This window comes from Colossoma macropomum, unplaced genomic scaffold, assembly GCF_904425465.1.
Source record: "Colossoma macropomum unplaced genomic scaffold, Colossoma_macropomum, whole genome shotgun sequence".
Lineage (NCBI taxonomy): Eukaryota > Metazoa > Chordata > Actinopteri > Characiformes > Serrasalmidae > Colossoma > Colossoma macropomum.
This window is the reverse complement of record NW_023494799.1, coordinates 7,490,528-7,512,038: the sequence shown is the minus strand read 5'-3', so window position 1 is coordinate 7,512,038 and position 21,511 is coordinate 7,490,528. Positions and strand designations below refer to the sequence as shown.

The 21,511-nt window shown below is 41.4% G+C and overlaps 1 protein-coding gene across 7 annotated transcripts in view; it reads left to right on the top strand.

Moving 5' to 3' along the window:
* nfia (nuclear factor I/A) overlaps nt 1-21,179 on the top strand; it is a 151,391-nt gene extending 130,212 nt beyond the window's left edge. For all 7 annotated transcript variants that reach the window (XM_036587404.1, XM_036587405.1, XM_036587408.1 and 4 more), the window contains 3 exons: nt 1,926-2,091; nt 2,786-2,877; nt 16,422-21,179. In XM_036587404.1, the coding sequence (XP_036443297.1) occupies nt 1,926-2,091; nt 2,786-2,877; nt 16,422-16,436 (273 nt within the window). In that variant the 3' untranslated portion in view covers nt 16,437-21,179. The remainder of the gene's footprint in view (nt 1-1,925; nt 2,092-2,785; nt 2,878-16,421) is intronic.
* The last annotated feature ends 332 nt before the right edge of the window (nt 21,180-21,511 follow it).

Genomic DNA, 21,511 nt, shown 5'->3' with positions numbered 1-21,511 from the left:
GGCCATGTAAGGGGTTAAGGCATTCACTTGAGACTTAAGGCTCCTGAAATTTTAGCCTGAGAAAAAAAGATGGACAAAACTGATTAAATTAAGAACACTAGCATTAATGCAATAAAAGAATAAAACCTTCCAAACTAATGTGGGTGACTTTGTCAGTTTTGCCATTGTCATGCACCGTCATTGCTGTAATTCACATAGCAAGCCTCTTATTATAGAAAAACCTTCAGTCTACTGTACTCAGTAAGTACAGTGTTTAAAGGAAAAAGGCAAAACAACTTTAAAGGGTCAGCTAACCTGAAGTTTGGAGAGCAATGTGCTATGTAGTGTATCTAAATTCATCTAAATGTTATGTATCTAACATTTTAGTGAGTTACAGATCACATTCCTCTAAAACCTAACCTCTTAAATGCCCAGAGCCTTGGTAACACACTCCTGTAACCTAAGAGTAGCTCAACCAGTTTGCATTTCCTGTAGTTACTGAATAATAAGCCTTAGTATGTAGTAAGCCTGGGATATTAAGGGGTTAATCAAACTTCAGCTGGATTAGCTACCTACCTACTCGCTAGCGTAGTTGCTTTGTAGCCTACAGACTATCACACTGTTTTAACTTGTTTTGCCTTTCACACAGCATTTACTACATGGTGTGCTTAATTTCAGTTGTTCAGACTGAAGATTTTTCTATAATGAAAGTCCTGGAAAGTTTTTAATAATGAGTTTACTGTTAAACAGTGCAATGTCTGCAGCTAAAAACAAGACTAATATAAAATTCTCTATTAAACAGGCTTGACTCGCACTTGCACCCCAGAAGCTCAAGACATGACTTACATTAGCGTACCAGAGACTCAAAAATCGACTTGGACTCGCACCCCAGAGACTCGAGACCTGACTCACGCCGCAAGAGACTCTAGACTCAAATCTGACTCAAACCCCAGAAACTCTGTACTTAACTCAGCTAGCATTCCTGAGACTGGAGTCTCTACTCAGACTCACGTCCCAGAGATTCGAGACTCGACTGTCTCAAACCCCAGAGACTCTGTACTTGACTCAGCTAGCACTCTTGAGACTGGAGTCTCAACTCAGACTCGTGCCCCAGAGACTCGAGCCTCGACTCTGATGTAAACCCCAGAGACTCTGTACTTGACTCAGCCAGCACCCCTGAGACTGGCGTCTCGACTCTGACTCAAACCCCAGAGACTCTGTACTTGACTCAGCTAACACCCCTGACACTGGAGTCTCAACTCAGACTCGCGCCCCAGAGATTCGAGACTCGACTCTGACTCGAAATGAATGGGGAGGTGGGTATGGTGTGTGTGTGTGTGTAGGGTGGGTAGAGTGGTAATAAATCTGTTGTGTATGTGAAAATGACCCGGCAGCTCTGTGCTGTGGGCTCTGCTGTGGCCCTGACTGTGGATAGAGGCGGCACGCTGCTTTGGTAATAGATTATGGACGCCAAAGTGCGCAGAGCAGCAGAATTCTTTATGACCAGGAGCAGTGGAAAATTGCTGAGCACTGTCTCACCGACGCTTCAGACACACACACACACACACACACACACACAGGGTGCTTTAGATTTGTGGTTTGTGCATGAGATTAAGAGTTTGTTGTTGTGCCCTCTTGCCTGGAATAAGTGTGTGTGGTTGGCTGAGGGGCATATAACCTAAGAGATATGAGGTGGTTTTCATGTGATTTTGATTTTCTTTCTTTGTGTCTCTCTCTCTCTCTTTTTCTCTCTCCCTCACTCTCTCTCTCACACTCACTTTCTCTTGTTCTCTCATTCTTATCTTGTTATCACTCTCATTCTACCCCTCTCTGTTTTTTTCTCCTCTTTATCTCTCTAACTTGGTTCTTTGGTTCTCTTTGTCTTTCTCTTTTTCTTTTACACTCTGTCTCTCTCACTCTCTCTCTCTCTATCTCTCTGTCTCCAGCCCAATGGGAGCAGTCAGGGGAAGGTTCACAATCCCTTCTTGCCCACCCCGATGTTGCCCCCACCACCACCCCCACCCATGGCCCGGCCTGTGCCGCTGCCCGTGCCGGACTCCAAACCGCCCTCCACCTCGGCCGAGGGAGGGGGCAACTCCCCCACCTCGCCAAGTAAGAACTGTGAACTTATACAGCTTTCCCCCCTTTTTTGAATGTAGTCAGTCAGCAAAGACATGTTTGATGTCTTTTAATTTAGCACTGGAGCAACGAGGATAATGTAGCTTACAGGTAATGTAAGCTTATAACCACCGGTTTGCATTGTGTAAATCATAATACACTTGTCTCAAACCACTTTGAGTTTTTAAGTAATCTCAAATAGACTTGGTTACAGTTTCTGACACTGTATGACATAGTGTAATCTATAAAAATTGACTGAAGTACATCTCACAGCTAAAAACAGTAGGTGTAGTCATCTTAAATTCTGATTTTTGTGCATGATTTTGTCAGTTTTTATAGATAACAGAATGTCATACAGTGTTAGAAACCACACAAACAAATCTATATTGCATTAAAGGGGATTATGTAGCTCTAGTGTGTGTGTGTGTGTGTGTGTGTGTGTGTGTGTGTGTGTGTCTGCGTGTGTGTGTGTGTGTGTGTGTGTGTGTGTGTGTGTGTGTGTGTAAGTGTAAGTGTAAGTGTATCTGTAATGGTATCTCAATGATGAACGTGATATCTCATCAGACATGCTTTGTGTCTGTATAACATAGCCCTGCAGCAGTAAAAGCCTAACATCAGTTTACTCTCTAGCCTGTGCTGCTCCTACTATGGTACTGATGTTAGCACTGTGTATGTTTTTCCCCTACAGCATACTCCACACCGAGCACGTCCCCCGCCCAGCGCTTTGTCAGCGTGGGCCCCAGAGACCCCAGCTTTGTAAATATCCCTCAGCAGCCTCAGGTGAGCACACACACATACTCATACAGCAGAACAACTAGGACTTCAAGTGAGGTGCTGAACATTTCCACTCCAGAGTGATTCCAGTTTAGGACTGTTCTCCCTCTCTCACTTTACAGTCTTTAAAGCAGGCACGACACAACTTTTTTCTTGGGGGACCAAAGTATAATGTTTGTGGTTGGCTGGGGACAAAAAAAGACAAAACAGCTAGCTGACAACTCTTTAGCTTTACATTTTCACACACTCTCAGTATACGTAGAGAAACTATATTCTTTAATTACTCCAGTGGTTTCTTTACATATAAGGTATATAATTGTAAATCTCCTTAATGCCCTGTAAAGGCACCTGTTACACTTGATCAGCTATATCACTTTATCAATTATATGTGTTGTTACATCTGCACTGCAGTGACAATTCTGTGATGTCAAAGGTCATAAATAGCCCCATCACTTTAGATGGTGTACTTAACTATTATAATTTTGATTCGCACCAGAAGTAGCTCCTGTCTACTTTTTGTATAATGCTGTTTCTCCTAAGGAATTTCAGTGGAACGTAATAATCTGTGGCAAACTTGATAAATAACTTACACGTTTTGAGAATCACCATTAAGTCTTCTGAGCTATCAAAGGGCAGCATTTGAGCAGTAAAATTGTCCTCTGTGCGTGTGGTATTTGTTACAAGATTCAATAGGATTCAGTCTTTTTTTTCCCTCTAATATCTGATCCCGCATTTTTATGATATCGGCCCGATGCTGATACCAGGTATAGAATTGGTGACATCTCTAGTTTGTGTGTGTATTTGTGTGTGTTATGGCTGCAGTGTGTCCAGAGGTTTGCTGCAGCGTCTGTATGTCGATTTATTGACTCTGTCACAGAGTGCGAGGCACACTCGCCTGAGAAGAATGGAGGCAGGTGTTTGTCAGACCAACCAGTAGAGGAGGGGAGGTGTTATTATGTATTGTTTGGATTTATTTATTTCCCCTACTACCATCCCTCTCTCTCTCTCTCTCTCTCTCTCTCTCTCAGGTGGCAGCTAGGAGGCTAAGCCTCTCTTTCACTCTGTGCATCTATCTGTGCTAGCACACAAAGCTAATCCAACATTATTCATTACTTCAGCCTCTTCTATGTGTGCGTGGTTGTGTTTGTGTGTTTGTTCTAGCCCATTGTCCCCTACTCAATTCATATAAATAGTAACACATTCACAAACTTGCACATATGGCATTTTGGACCCCTCTCTACTCACTTGTCTTGGGCTGGTGCTCTGATGCTTACAGCACTGTGGAATACTCTACAGTGCTAATCACAATGACCAGAAAGTGCAAAGTGTTTTAATGCTAATGACCTGGAAAGTTTTAAGGTTGTAATAAGATGTGGAGTCAGTCCAATTCCCAGCTTCAACTGGCATAACATGCAGGTTTTTTTAAACAGGGTACTTTTTGATGGCCATCTTATGTAAATCGCTTCAAAAATAGTTACCTAGAAAATAGTTACATTAAAAATACTATTAAAGCTTAGTGATTTTTTGTACTCTATTCAGTATTGACAGTCATACATTTCAATGTCACATAACTGGCCAGCATACAAAGAATTTTAAGAGAGATTTTCAAAGTTCACAGGGGGGTCCAAAGTTTCCAGAATTTGTCAGTTTGGCAATGCAGGTTGTAGGTCAGTTTTTCCATGGGAAGCACCGTTGCTGCTTGGGAAAGCCACTGCTCAACAGTTGGTGGACAGGGACTGTCCCATTGAATTAGGATACATTTTTTTGCTGGAAATGAAAACAGTACAGACAAAAATTTGCCATCAGTGTCAAAAATATGTTCTGCAAAGCTTTGTGTTTTTAAAAGAAAATTCTATACCTGGTATCATCAATACTAAACTCTTATATACTTTCAGTATAGTTATCAGCATAGAAAACCTGATATTGTTTCGTCTTTAGTTGAAGTCCAGTTCTTCACTGCTGTGGGATCCCTTCCAGGACAGACATGTCAGTGTAACATGCTTTCTTTTACTTTTAAGTAGGCAGGGATAAAAAATAATAATAATGAATAATTCCCAGTACTGATATTGAAGCATTGGGTATAGGCCAGTAACAATCAGGTGCAAAACTACTGAAGTGTAAAATGCTTTTTATAATTGGAGAGCATCTAAAGGTAGGCTGTCATTCATGCTCAGACTTCTCAAACGCTCCATTACCCCACAAGAAGAACTACACAGCTAACACATCACACACTGTAAATTAGTACTATTTCAGACTAGATTTGTGACAGGATTGGATCAAAATCACTCTTTTTCCTTCTGATATCTGATCCAAAGACAGAGAGATGGAGAGAGGGCAGAGAATAAAAGAGAGAGCTTCTGTTGATATCAGGCCATTCCCTATGAGTACCTTCTCTTAACACATATTTTACACAAAAAGTGTTAAAATAGATACCAAAAATATATTCTAATTAAACACCATTTTGAGAATATTGAAGCTTAGATGTTTGATTTAGAATCACTAGACGTTACTACTTCTTTGTGTTCCCATTATAACAGCAGACAGAAAGCTGGTCTCAAGCCAGCTGTCAGCTAGTTTTCCATAGTGAGTGAAGTAGTCTTGGTGTGTTTCTGTTTGGTAACATGACGATTGCATTGAACCTGCAAATATTAAAACCAGTATGTGTTCCGTAGATGAAGAGAGAGAAACAGAGAAGGATTGAGGCACCTTTGACCTTTCCGCAGGAGTTCAGTCACACTGTTTGAATCCTTAGCAAAGTACCCCGGGGCGGTGAGGACAAAAGTTACCCCCGGCGGCCTGAGTGGGGGGGCTGGGGAGGTTATAGAAAGAGCCAGACGGCCAGACGAGAGAGAAGAGTGTAACAGTAAACATTCCCCATAGCTAGGCCTTGGTAACCAGGCACAGGCAGGGGTGGGGGTAATGATGGAGGGCTCTGAGAGAGGAGGGGGTACGGGGGGGTGAGAGTGACAGAGAGATTGAGAGAGGGCAGAGAATGAAAGAGAGAGCGGTGGGAGGGTGGCACTGCTTCTATTGGAGCTGTTGGCACTGGGCCTCGGAGAGGGAGAGACTGGCATAGCCTGCAAAGGTACAGTTCACACACACACACGTTTGTTTTCATGCAAGGTCAGGACATGTATCATGAAAATGTAAGTACATCTGTGTTTTAATAATAATAATAGGTCAATTATATGTGACATATATACCGTGCTGTGCCAGAATTTCATTTATTTAATTTCCAGTCAAAACGGCCGTTAAGTACAAGTTGTTCGTTTTTCGCAAGATGTTTCTGGGGAGATTAGATATAAGATAATCTACTTGCATAAAGAAGGGAAAGAATCAAAGGAAAATAAGTACAAAGACCAGGAGTTTCCAAACATGGAGTTAAATGATTAAAAATACAGAGAAAATGGGACTCCTAAAAACCATGTGAGAGCTGGTAGACACCAAAACTGTCAGCAACACTTAAAGATTTCATTGTTAAGAAATAGGAGAAAATCTAGCTCCACTCTTGCTTTGGATCTAAAAAAATCCGCAGGTGTTTCTGTCTGTCCTTCTACTCGGAGAAGAGAACTCAGTACTGAGTTTCAGTCTGAAAAGATGTGTTGTTGTCATTAAGCCCTTAAATTTGCAAATCAAACAAAGAAGCTGAATGTGTTCTTAGAATAATGGACTGGTCTCCCCATAGTCTGGACCTCAGCATCACTGAATGTGTTTGAAATTACTTGGATTGTGAGAAACAGAAAATCCAGACTTCTAAGACTGAACTTTGGAGATCTGGAAAAATATTCCTGCAGATTTCTTTGAAAAACTGAAAGCAAGTTTTCTGAAAGGGTGAAAGCTGTAGTAAAGCTGTTGAAACTTATTTATTAATTATAATCTCAGTAACCAAGAAGATACATTTTACATAGTCATATTGTTGGTTGAAAACATTTTTCTCTAGCTGAATGTCAAATGGCTTCCTATTTCCTATACAGTGCACTACATAAATCATAAAGCATGGCTTTTCAATGAAATGGTGTCAGATGTTTCTCTTGGACATTTAATGTACTGTTTGGATGTTAAAGCCATCATGACCGATGTAGTGCAGTATATAAGGAGTAGGGGGGCATTTGCAATCTTTTTTTTTTCCCTCAAAACATATGAGGACGAACACTCACAAACATTGAGACTCATACAGACAAAACATCCCAGCTCAGTCCCCCACTTTTGTCCTGCCCTACTTGTACCCTCCTAGTCCAACAGGCTTACACACACACACATACACACACACTAAACAGTGTCATAGTAACAGACACTTTTATGGACAAGACAGACCCCTACGGTTCAGCATTGCATCCATTTGACTTTTAAAACTTCTTTTACTTCTGTAATGGAATGAAACACCACCAGCAGCCGTTTCAAAGAAGCCCATACCTTTACAGTGAGGCAACTCAAATTATTTGAGTTTACACACATTTACCCAGCCACACACACACACACCCAAGCACACAGATGTTATCTGAGTTTAATTGCACAAAGTGTGCGGGGGGATGGCAGCCTGACCCCGGTGCAGATGCAGCGCAGATAAAACAGTGATTCATAAGCAGCGTTTTTAATCAGAACACACGGGGGGAATCGAGTGTGTGCAATGAAGAGAGGAGATAGGCACCACAGCGTGACTCACACACATACAGCGGCAGTAAATCGGTCGTGTGGAGACTGAGAGAAGAGCTCCTGCACCCTGGGATTTTATTCGTCTGCTATAAATGTTAAAGCGCGCTGGGGAGATAACGTTGGTAATTGACTCTTGTACTTTGTGTCAACTCGCTGTAGTTAAGTGTTTTTGTAGTGCCTCCGCGCATAATGTATGCTAACGACTATTTTGAAGAATTCAGAATAAATTTTCATTTGGGAGAGAAAGAAAATGTTCAGAAAAAAAGACTGCTGGAAACAGTTTGACATGAAGTGCATCTCAAATTAAGTCATTTTAGTGCTGTAAGTGAATCGTTTTAGCTGAGAGACCGTTGGAGAGCCTGCCGTTTGCGCACTGAATTTAGCTGGCTCAGCATGCAGACAGAGTTCACAGGCAGTTCCTTCTGCAACCAGAAGGGGTCACTTCCACCTGCCTTCCAGCCATGTGAATTAATTACAGCAGACTAATTTCAGCATTGTGAGGTGCGTTCTGCCTCACTCGCATGCTCCTTGCTTCATACACAAATCTGATCACTAGTCAGAAAGAGGGAGAAATTTTTTAAATAATGTTGCTTTCAACAATATTTTATATTTTGCACCTTCTATATGTTTAAAATGCAACATTTTTTCAAAAATGGTAAAAGAAAGAGAAAAAACAAAATAGTAAAGCAGGTAATACAGCTCAAGTTCAGCTATACGTCGCTATACTGCACTCAGGATAAGGAATATGAATCAGACTGAGCCCTTGAGTGTGAGCTGTTGTTTTGAATGGTCTAATAGAGCACTGTGAAGCTTCCGATTGTGAACCGTAAATAAGTAATGTTGTAAATGTCTGCGGGCTCCCGCGGGGAGGGGGGTAACGGGGCGGTTTGGGCTGGGACGGGCTTTTTGAGCGCCACTCTCCGAGCCGGGGGTTGGTTTGCATTACATGAGGCTGAATTCCTCCGAGATGACACTCATCTGAAGGCACTTTAGCCGACCCGCTGAGTCAGCACTCCGCCAGGCTGATGAGATTACTCCTGCCATTGACAGGGAGTTAAAGGAACAGGCAAAGATCCCCTCTCTATCACTCTCTCTCTCTCTCTCTCTGTGACTCTCTCTCTTTCTTTATCTCATTCTCTCTCCCCTCATCTCTCTGTCTCCCACTTTCTTTTCCCTCTCTTTTGCTTTCTCTCAGTGTCTCTCCCAGTGTCTCTCTCTTTCCTCTTTCTTCCTTTCGCACTTTCTTTTCTGTCTCCCTCTCTCTGTCAGTTTCTGTCTCTTTCTACATATTTCCTTCTGTCTCTCTTTGTCTTTTTTCTCTTTCTGTCCCTCCCTCTTTCTTTTTCCTCTCTCTCCTTTCTCTCTCTTTCTCACTCTCTCTTCTCACCCCTCTCCTTTATCTCTATCACTCCATCGCTCTGTCTCTTTCTCTTTCCTTTTTTTACATACTTGTTGGTTCCTCTCCCATCTGCATTTACTCACTCTCCTCTCTTTCTCTCCTCTTTTTAATCTACCTTTATTATTCTTTATTATAATATTCTCTGTCCTGTCTTGCTCCCTCTCTTTGTCTGCTTTTCATTTTTCCCCTCCTGGTCTCTGTTTTCTCTCTCTTTATCTTCTCTTCTTCCCTCTTGGCTTTCCCACTGTGCCATAATGCAGACTGTATATGTGTGTGTAAGTGTGAAGTATTTCCTCCCATCCCCCTCTTTTACATTAAAACAGCTTTCACCTTGAAGGCTTTTCAGAAACAGGACACTCGGTCTGTTGCTGATCACACTGCTGTTTGACTCTTACAACAAGTTGCAGTTCTGCTGCGCTGATGCAGAACACTACACTGCATCTTTGGACAGAGTAGTATGTTAGAAATTCTTGACAGGCTAATAGTTCATTGTTGCCATCATGTACAAGCTGTAAACAAGTTTAGCAAGTTTGGCTGAACAATAAAATGTGCATTATCATTATCATGATCTGATTATATGATGGGTGTCATACATCTAGAACACTGCAGCTGTTACAAAAAAGAATATTTAGACCAATTATATAGAGCCTGTGAACAACATGCATGTATGGTAACTGCATATGCCCACCGTGTTCACTATCTTATTCATTTATTTTAACAAGTGATTGGATTTTCCTTCAAGTCACTAATAAAAAAATAGGCGTAATTATTAATACTAAATTGATGACTAAATAATGAAAAGTTAATAAATAATTTGACTGCCAGTAATAAAACTAAATAAATGAATTATAGTAAAGTCAGATCAATGTGCACATCGAGTTTGGGATTGTCAAACAGACATTCGGTCACATCAGGCCTATTGCATCTTCTTACATTGTTGTACATTTTGTTACTCTGTCTCTCTCCTTTCTCTCTCTGGGTCAGCTGTGCAGTGCAGTGCATTGTTTTTGATTATTTTTCCCATTTCCAGTCCCATGAGATAGAAGGAGAGAGGGAGTTGCTCTTCTCGTCTCCAGCCTGCAGCTGGACAGAGAGGCCCTGACCCCTCACACACACACACTCTTTCCCCCACACAGAGCAACTAACACACAGGAATAACTTCCACCATCAACTTCCTCTATACAAGCACTCACTGCAGCAGCAGAGCAGGAGTAGAACTATGGCATGCCAAAGAGTTGTGTGGGGATAAGCACAAATGAGAGAGGAATAGAGGAGAACAGAAGAGAGGAAAAATGAAAAGAGGACAGGAAAGGAAAGCAGAGGACAAGAGAAATGAGGAGAGTAGAAAGGAGAAAAGCTTATTGTCACAATAACCATGTTTACATAATTAAACTATCAGCTCATCTGTTAGATAGTCTTGTCTAGTATAATGTGGTTGAGGTCAAATCAAAGCTTCCTTGTTGTGAGGAGTGCATAAAACCTCCCTGTTGCCACACCTGACAGAAATCTAGCAGTGTGTGGAGAGGAAAATAGAGGAGAGGAGAGCAGTGGCTGGTTGCACCAGCTCTGCTTAAGTTCAAACGTAGGCTAGTTGTAATGCAAGTGTTTAGTAAGTTCAGATTTATGCATTACTAAATCGAGTTGCACCACACAAACTAGTTTTAACGTTGAGCTTAGTTACAAAATATTTTCACCTCCCCCTGAGCAGGTCTAAGTGTTGGGAAACCATCAGAAACCATGTGGAAAGCACAAAAAAGACTAAACACGTAATTCTTTTGGTTCACTAAGCTAAAAATTCTAAACACTATATGCTGTGATTTTACTTACAGCTCTAACTATCACCCAGGTTTAAACTTGGAACATGAAGCTAAACACACACAGCTCCACTTCAGTGAGCAGCTTCACAAACGGCTAAACTAAGGCTGCTGTTGTTCAGTTATCCAGAAACCATTGTTTAAAAGCTGCCTATTTGGTTTCTCAGGGAAATATTAAAGAATAAACAGACAGTGGCTGTAGATAATTAGTCTTATTCAGTTTAACATGTACACATTATTTTCTAATATGCTGGATATTTTTTCCATTGAAAAAGTCAGAGCAGCTGCCGTTTCCATGGCAGCAGGTTTACAGATTGGTTGTGAACATATTATCATGTTAAAGCGACTTACGCATTAGTTAGTTGTTACTAGTTAAGACATGACCTACGGATTTGCAGTGCAACCAAATTTAGTAAAAGGATAGTTTGAAACTAGTGTTAACTGACAGCTTAGTAAAGGCTTTATGCCCAAACTTAAGTATAAACTTATGCAAACCTGGTGCAACCCAGTCCAGAAGAGAAGGAAGGAGAGAAGGGGAAAGATGGGAAAAGCGGAGAGGAGGAGGAAAAAAGTTGTACAAGAGCAGAGGCAAGGAGTAAAGAGTGGTTTTAGGCCTAACAGTGTGGTTATGGAGCGGAGGGTGGGAGGAGAGAAAGGCTGTAATTATGAAACCACACAAAAGCAGCTGCTGCTTCTCTTTAGTAAGTGTGGAGAAACCAGGCTAGGTACAGGATCTCACTGCGGTTTGTATCTCTCTCTCTCTCTTTCTCTCTCTCTCTGCTGGCCGTAAAGACCCCAGGCTGCTGCAGGCTGTGTTTCGGCCATGTGGTCTCCCGCTCCATTTCCATCACACTGCCAAAGCTAAACTGTGCTGCTTTCCTTCCCCTCTCCATAGCAGGAGCAGAATCGACGCTGGTGTTTTATGGTTAGAGCTGAGAGCTTTGTTGGCCTCTGCTGTCTTCCCTGTGGCTTACTGTCCTTCTATGGAGGTCAGATTCAGCTGTTTCTCAGCGCAGCAGGGCTGCTTATTGCCCCGTTGCTACCTTTAGAGCAGGGACGTCACACTTGAATGCAAAGATTTGTGTCCTCTGTTCTGGCTTTTTCCAGTTCAGCTCATGACGGGATTAGGGCTGTAGCAATTAGTCAACAAAGTTGACAGCATCAATTATGAAAAAATATCTGTCAGAAATGTCAAAACAGTGTCTGGTTGTCAGTGTGCTGCTTACTGAGCTAAAGCACACTGTAATGCTCTATAATGTTTATATGAAACGCGGTCATTCTGACTGCGTTACGCCAAAGGCTCATGTGACTTCTATTGTTTCATTGCAAAATCAAAGAAAAAAACTGGCTCCACAGACAGCAAGTTGAATAACGGCAACAACAAAGAGAGAAGAAAACATCATAGATTAGTCAGTTAATTAAATAACAGCCGATAGTTTAATCTTTAATAAACAAATAATCAATAGTTGCAGTTCTAGATGGGATTGATAATTAATTCTAGAGTCTCATCTTCTTTTACACTTACACACGTGAAAGCTCCTTAATCCTACCCAAACACATGAAACTGCTTCCTGACCGGACCAGACTATTCTGGTTTAGACATCAAAATATTTGTTGGGCTCAGGTTGGGTTAAGATTTTGCATGCCTATCACTGAACATTTTGGCCTGCATTTACCAGTTTTTCTGCCTATTCTTCGTCCCTCTTAACAATTTTAAATTGGCACACTGGATTTAAATGTAGTTGGCAGTGAGGGCCACTAAGCCAATGTGTGTATACACAGGAGAAAGGGGCAGCCTTTCAGTCAATATTTGTAATAACCATGTGAAAATGAAAGTGAATAAAGGCATTGTCCCACTGGGCAGTGTGGTATGGCACAGAACGGTTACTGATCTGAGCTCTGGTTCCTATAAACTTAATAAATCTAGTGCTCATTCATCACAGGTTTTATGTGAAGAGATTCTGGCTGGCTAGTGTTTTTTACAATTGGTGGTTTTCTTACAAGTGACAGCACATGACAAGTCTGTGATGGATATGTTTGACCACCCAATGATTTGTAATATTGCTAACTCCACCCATATGCCCCACTTCAGTACACTTGATACACCAGAAATGGTGACAAAATCATAAACAAAACAATCATGATAACGGATTTGTAACTATGTGCTGTACTGACGAAACAAACTAAAAACGACTTGATACAACCGATAACAGCTGATCGTGACAAGTTCAAGCAGCATTTTGTTGGGCCCTACGCTGAGATACGGCCTGGTTCAGACTTGGGTGGAAAGTTTTCGAGCTACATTCTGGTTCAACCCAAATACAGGCCTGATTATAGATCTAAACTGAAAGTTTCGATATTACCTGTTGAGTTGAATCAGGTGTGTTGGAGCAGAGAAAGCACAACAGTGCAGCACACAAGCTTGCAGGGTCTGGTGCCGATAATCATGATCCTGATCAAACTTCTCTCAGATCAGCACTAAAGGGAGCAGTGTCTTTCAGCAGCACACATGGAAGGGATCATCTGAGCCTGGGGTGGTGGAGTGTGTGTGTGGAGCATTCCTGTGGCTGTGAGACACACCACACTGTGGGCTCCTGGAGCTCAGCACAGCACACTCTGCGCTGCACATGTGGCCGAGAGAGACGCTTATGTTTCTGCTCCTAATCACGGCAATGAGCTGGAGCTGCTACCAGAGAGAGGGAGAGAGGGAGGAGAGACTGGGTGTACTTGCACGCGTGTAAAACCACTTAAATTCTTCAACTGTGCTGTAGCTCTCTTATACAGGGCTTTTTATAAGGCTTTTTTGTGGGAAAGTTAAAGCCAATTCATTGGGTTGGCACTTTGTCACTTTTTCTGTGCCTTTGCTCATTTTGACTTTGATCATGTTGCATGTGTTAGTGCTTTGCTTACAAAAAGACAGACAAAACCTCATCATTACCAAAAATGAGAAAAGACAGCGCAGTAATTTCACACCATTTGCAGTCTCTCTCTCTCTCTCTCTCTCTCTCTCTTTCTCTCTCTCTCTCGCATATCTGCTGACTAAATCATACCTGTCAGCACACTGTGCCGGGCTGTAACACTACCCCACTGTCTGCACACTTACAGGGGAAATATGGGAGACAACCTTTCACGCTTATTCTATCCCCCTCTTCTCTTTCTTTCTCTCACTCTCTCCCCCGTATCTGTATTTCTACCCCCTCCCAATCTCTTTCTCCTTCTTTCTCCCTCTTTCTTGCTTTTTTTTTCTTTCTCTCTCTCTGCCTGCAGAACCCCATCTCCAGAAGTCTTCTCAGGACAAGGGGGAAAGAAGGAGGGAGGGAAGGAGAGAGAGAGAGAGAGAGAGAGAGAGAGTGGGGTGGGGGATTGAGTTTGAGAGCAGACGGGCTGCTAGACAAAGACACAAGGAAGCTGCAGTGAGGCTGAGAGCAGAAGTCCCGAGTCAGCAACTTCTATTGATTAAAAACTAACCTTCCACTCTCTCCACCGCACTCTCGGCCAGCCTGAGAATTTAAACAAGTCATGAGCCCCCCGCTCAGTCTGTGAGTGCGCGGGCGCGTGTGTGTATATACAGGATACTGCCAACCTTCTAGAACCATCTTGCATTCTAGAACCACTTGCTGAGATTCTACACCACTCACTGGCATTCTGGATCAACCTTCTGACATTCTACACCGCTCACTGGCATTCTAGAATAACAACTCCCTGACACTGTAGAACAACTCACTGACATTCTAGAGCCACTCACTGACATTCTGAAACTATTCAGTTACATTCTAGAACCACTCACTGGCAGTCTAGATCCACACACAGATATTATAGAACCACTCACTGATATTCTAGAGCCACTCACTGACATTCTGAAACTATTCAGTTACATTCTAGAACCACTCACTGGCAGTCTAGATCCACACACAGATATTATAGAACCACTCACTGATATTCTAGAGTCACTCACTGACATTCTGAAAGCACCCACTGATATTCTGTTATCACTCACTGGCATTCTAGAACCACTCAATGACATTTTAGAACCACTCATTGATGTTCTAGAACCACTTATAGACACTTATCATGACTCCATTGCATTCTAGAACCACTCACTGACATTCTAGGGCCACTATTAGACATTCTAGAGCCCCTTATTTGACATTATAAAAGCATTATTGTTGAAATTTGTTTTACGCATTTGTCAGCAGTCATCAAATTCAGTGTTCACTCCAAAATTAAGCCTTCTCTTAACTTCACACTGATTGGCTACAAAGTTTGCAAGTGTAATGAAGTCTGCCTTTGGATAGGTGGATGGGGTGTGTGTGTGTGTGTGTGTGTGTGTGTATGTGTATGTAGTAATGACTAGGCGACAGAAGGAAAGAGAGCAAGAGAGAGAGAGTGTTTGTGTGTGTGTAATTCTGTGAATCAATAGTGTGTGCCCATGCGCAGTTATTTCACCAGGCCTGGGCTGGGTGGATGAGTCTGGAACACCGGCCAGCGAGAGAAAAGTGATAAAGGGATGGGAAGGAGCTGGGAAAGAGGGATAAAAAAGAGAGCGAGAAGGGGACAGGAAGAAAGAAAGATGGCAAGAGCCACGGCCTTTCTAATGATAGTCACGTATACGGCTGTCTGGTTGTCCCTGGCAACCAGACATGATGTAACACCAGGATGAACTTGAACTTGGAGGGAGGGGAGGGTATGGGAGATCGGAGAGAGGGAGCACAAGAGGGAGGGAGAGAGGGAGCATGAGAGGGAGGGAGAGGAGTGCTCTTTGCTCACTCACTGGAAACGTGAACAATGGAGCAGGGCGATCAATAAAGCCCATTTCACTGAAGGATTACAGAGGTGCAGCGGGCTAACCTTGCCCACCAGGCAGTAGACTAGACCGCCAGTGGAAACGGCCTGTTCCCTGCTTCTGCAGAGAGAATGAGCAGGGCAGAAGGCAGTACACACAGAGAGAGAGGAAAGGGAAAGAGAGAGGGAGCAGCTGGAGAGATGCAGGCCCTGCTGTCCAGAGGGGGAGTGAGAAAGTGAGAGAGAGCATATATATTAAGTTATAGTGTTACCAAAGCTTTCAAATTTGTTTAAATTGTATACATTGGTGCAGTGTAATATATGTATATTGCAATGTATACATTATAAATACATTTGAATGCTTTGGCTACACTATAACTTAATACAGTCCTGCCAATAAAATGTGTTCAAACAGTTATGAGAAGGATAGATAGGAGGGAGGGGTTCTGGGCTGTGCAGACCAAAGCCTAAGCCCTTGTCTTAGTGCTACATGTAAAGTAATCCAGCCTATTAAACAAGCAGAGGATCAGTTTTTCAAAGCTTTATAGTACTGTTGGGATGACACTAAGTTTTCTTAGCTTGAAGCTTCCACTGAGAAAGACTTTTACTTATATAATATGTCAGTATTCACTTTTACATACGCACATTTAAGCATTGTAATTTCATAGTGTCATTTAAATGTCTTGTAAGCATTGGTTTTGTTTGGTTGGTTTCTGTAACTTCTTAGATAGATAGATATATAGACAGATAGACATCAAACTTACACTTAACTTTGAATGTTACTTCTCATTTTTGTTTATGATTTTGATCCTTCAAAAGCTACAGGCAGTACAAATCCTGAACACGTGTCATGTGCAACTTTTCTCCCCTAACCTCTCTCTTTCTCTTTCTCTCCTGCACAGTGGTACCTGGGCTAAAGACTCCAGACTCGGACCGGCCACTCCCGAGCTCAGTTGCACCCCACTGTCTCCCCTGAGTGTGACCCGTAAACATGTCCACCAGTGTGACGCGCCAGGAGCCGCTCGTTGCCCCAGCACCCGACAGACCCACAGCATGGCTACAGCAGAACCCTGCCCTGCCCTGGAAACAAAAACCAGTCAACTCAACTCGCTTACAATCAACACACTATATATCTACATAGTCCACATGTATTCCTCCAGATATATGGTTTCGATGCCTATATTCATATATAGTAACTGTCCAGCTCTTTTCTCTTCTGGAGACGGAGCTTAAAAGAAGGAGCGCTATGATTTACTCAGAAACATGCATGATTTGCTTTTTTGTGTTTTTGTTTTTGTTTTTTTTTCCTGTTTTTGTTTTGTTTTGTTTTTGGTTTGCCCTCTCGGCCAGAGAAGAAAAACAATCAAAAAGCTTCCCTCAGTCACCCGTCATGGCCGGGAGGTCCCACAGCCAAGCCTCTTCAGCACTATTTTCTGAATTTGGTGCAGTTTTCCTGAATTTCGTGCTTGTGACCATCCTGGATTGAGTCTGTTGGCACTTTCTGTGCCCACTCGTGCTTGTCAGGATCTGACGGAGTTGGATTTTCGGGTAAAAAAGACCCTGGTTCTGGTGGTTGACTTCATGCAGAGGTATTTTTTTTTACCTGGATCAGACAGCACCAGCTAAAGCCTCTCTCTGACTCATTAAGTCTGCTCTGGCCAGGTCACTTCACCCCATCCCCACCTTCATCGCCATGTACACGGTCCAAAAAAGCCCTCCGAGGACTTCACGTGCTGACAAACAGCAAATACAGGAAGAACACCCCCCCCCCAACCACACACACACACACACACACCCCTTTGTGTTTTCTGTCACGGGGCAGGGAGTGGAGGATCACAGATGATGATAATGATGATGATGTTCTATATCAGTCAACCAGGTGAATTAACATGAGCTCAGAAGGCTACAAAGTGAAGTATTCAAATGGGAGATTTTTGTGTTTAAAGAAAAAAAAGGTCTCCCACATGGGAGTCATGTTCATATTTCATTTTTGTATAAAGTTGTTTCAGTTGTTTCTAATACACCACAGGTCTGTACAACACTATAGAGAGAAAAAAAGGACGGATAGAAAAGAGTGAGCTTCCATTAACTGACAAAACATGAGACAACCATGATTGGAGGTAAACAGTGGAATTGTGAACTGAGGAAAGTGCAATTTTGTTGGATAGCTGTTGGATTGTTAAATATCTTTGTAAGATAGATCGTTGCAACGATTGTTGAAAAGTATATATATATATATTTTTTCTTCCTAGTCCGTTCACACCTCTGGGACTCTAAAATATCGGGGTACAAAAAAAACTAGAACAAATAGCCTTGTGAGAAATAAGGGGAGCTGTACTTGCTTTTTGTTTTTCTTATGTTTGTTCGTTCATCTTTGTAAATTTGTTAGTATTGTAGAACAAAAATCCCTTTAAGAAATATTGCCATTTAAACAATCAATTTTAAACATTCTGGACGCGTTGAAGTTAGACCACTGTGCTAGTTCGTTCCAAAACACTAAGCTAATTAACTTATTTTAACGAAGCACATAGTCTAGGAGCAGTATTAATTTCTCATCAGGCAAAAGCCGGCGGGTATAACATAAGAAGAATTCAGCCGTATCAGCAGCTTATTGCAAGCTTTCTGCAGAAAGGTTAAAGCTCTGGTTAGCCCATTGCTGATAGACACCCACGCTTGCGTGTTTGAAACACTAATCTGGGGTCAGTTTTTGTCTTTTATATCCTAATAAATAGTAAAATGTGGACAGGGAGAAGCTGGTCCTAGAGCAGCGCTCTAACCCTACACATACAGAATGCTCCTTATTCTACTGCCTTTCTCAGGCAAAAGCTCTTGGGCCCGTGGTGTAACTGCAGGCTGGTAGTGAGTACCGGGGTTAAGACGCCGATACAGTGACAACTTCCTCCGTAACCTTTTTGAAAGTGTTACGTAAAAAAAAAGAAATGAAGAAATGTGATCAAATAAAACAATCAGACAAGAATGCAGCCGGAGAGCAAAGCGCTTTTTTAATTCATTCGGTTTGCATGCAGTTTAACCGCCTTTGTTTTTATTTGACTTTTGGTTTTCTTTTGCTTCCTACAGTACTTATATAATACACATAACAACTGACTCATCCACTGTTGATCAGATTTTAAAAAATGAAAAAAAAAGTAATTAAAAAGTTTAAAAAAAAATGCATGTTGTAGTGTTAGTGACAAATTTTTACCTAGATCATGTAGAGTTAAAGTAGTGTGAATAAAGACACAATATTGTAATCCCAACACCAGGCACTTGCCAATAGAGTATTTGTTTGGCCCCTTAAAAGAAGGGTATTTTTACTGCTGTCCTCACAATCAATCAGCTGAACGTCTTTGTGACTCTCCTTCGCTTCTTCTCTTTTCTGTATGTTGACCCTCACTTCTTTTGTCCCTTTACAAAACAATCATTCTTGTTTTTTTTTTTTCCCTATCAAGAGCAATGTATTTCACTTTCTCCTCTCAAATTGCACGGAAACAATTGTTTCTCATCAATGTGCCTTGAGCGATGGTCTAGTCCTGAGTTGATGCACAAGTTGCAATTGTTATTTTCCAGCTTTTCCAGCTTTTTCCCATTCGTCTCCCACAGCGTTCAGGAATCGGAGAGCGAAGTGGATGCTAATGCTAAAAGCCCTTGCTAACAGTAACACAGAGGATTACTACCTGCCCTTTTTATTCCGCTCATCAGCCTGTGTCCCAGGCTCCCAGGCCTCATGATGCAACATCCTGGTGCCGTGTGAGGACGAGACTGTAAAATCCAGCCTCAGTCTTGTACTGCTGTTCAGTCAGTCCAGTCCAGTGTCAATCCCCCATTGGGCCCCAGTAGCTGTACTGTGAAGTAGACATTTATTAGTGTAACCGTTAGAGTTATAGCCCCAGGCCCCCTTTATTCTAGTAGTGTTAACACTAGTGTATTGATATTTATGGATGTTGCTGCAATTTCTAAATTGAAACTAATTTTTTTTTTAGTCTTCCTGTTTTCGTTACCAGAACAATAAGAAAAAAATAATATGCAATACTTGCTTGCACTCATGTAGATGTAGTGATTAATTTTATAATTTTTTCTTTTGTATATTTTTTTTTTTTTACCCAAGTTAGTGTTGCACTTGACTGGCTGGATGCTGGACGTACATCAGCGTCTGATAAAATCTCTCCTGACGTCCACGCCAGCCTCGTTCGGGGTATTCTACTTTCTTTGTGCTTGACATAAATGACCATTCATGTATTATTCATGTATTTGGATCACTCTTTCTTTCTTTTTTGCTTTGTTTTGGTCACAAGCAAGCCTTAAAACAAGGAAACTTCCTCTCCGTCACAGCAAACCATGTTTTTAACATACAGGACGAGTTCAAGGAATAAAAAATGTCCAGGATAAAAATAAATATGCCCACTTTTATGTACATTTTGACAAACTTCCATGTTATATAAACTGTTTACCTGTTTTCTTGTCTAATTCATATATATCATTTAACAGAGAGAATTCGGGGAAAAAAATCCCAAACGTCTGATATGATGGTTTAGTAGTTACACTTGTGTGGGTTCTTTTTTATTAGTGTGACAAATTAGTTTTTCATTGTTGTTGCCTACCCTTTAGTAATGAGTTGGGCATTACTTTCTTAATTATCTGCACTAAATATGAAATAATGACAATTGTGAGAATTAAAAAAAAAAATCAAAAAGAAAAAAAAAACAGCTTCCAGGGCTTACAAGAGCGAAGGGAAAAAATATGATTGCACGGACATTTTTTTTTGTCACGAAACCTTGTTTAGAGCAGCCTAGCATCTAATCAGCAAGATATTCGGCTGTGCGTGTGTAAGATAATGACAAAATTGCACCCTTTTTAAAGAAAGACAAAAAAGAGAAAAAGAATATAAAAGCAATAGTTTGGGCAGTCTGTTTTGTTCTTGTGTCGTGTGTGTAATTTTAGTTTTTGGGTTTTTTTCGGTTTTGTTTTTTCTTTCGGAGGGGGGTACAGAAGTGGAGTTGTGGGGAGAAGCTGAACAAATCGAATGGAGAATTCAGACAGAGAAGAGAGCGAGGACACAAGCCTCTGAGTGTGGGAGATGTGTTGTTTGTATATTGTATAGTTTTATTAATTACACTGATTTTAAAGCTGCCCTATTTTATAATGCAGGACTTTTGTAACATTGATTAAATGAGGAAAAACTAGTGTTGTGAATTTTCTCATCGTTTGTAATAAGGCCACATTAATAGAACTGGTTTTGTTTGTTCTCTGGGGAACTGGATTTAAGTTGAAAACTTTCCTGTTTCCTGATTTATCTTTTTTTTTCTTTTGCTTTCCTTTTTTTGTATGTATTTAAAGACTTTTTCTTCTTTTGATGGTATAGAGTATTCCTATACTTGAAAAGTATAAGGTATTGAGGTGAAAGCCCCATTGTAAATGGATGTTACAAGTATGCTTGCTGTATGTTTTGAAGGTTCTTTGTTGCATCAGTGTTGATGAAGCTAAATCTAGGTAATTCTGAGGATGTTGGTTAAGAAAAGAGAGCGTTTTTATGCATTTTAAAATTAGTTTTAGGCAGAAGACAATGACATAGACAGCCAAAGGATGCCCCTATTATAAATGCATCTAGGCATCTTTTTTGTGTTCACCATTCCATGCAGGAAAATAAACAGCTTGATATGCAACATGATTCTTTTTCTTTTCAGCATAATTCTCCCTCCTTTTTTCTCTCTCTATCTCTCTCTTTCACCTTTGCTAGCCAAGCATGGTGTCACAGCAAGCTGGGAAGCATTCTCTCCATTTCACCACACACTGCAGCAGGACTACTTATTGACTCTACACACACAGTCTTATCCGATATTCAGTTATCGTCATTACACATTGATTGAAGGAGAGAAAAAACAGAGCTTTTCCTCTTTTAATAGAAAACACCCATAGAAAAGCGTTCAGCTCAGCCAAGATTAGCAATCCTTCATTTAATAATTTAATCCAATTTATAATATTTAATAACGCAGTG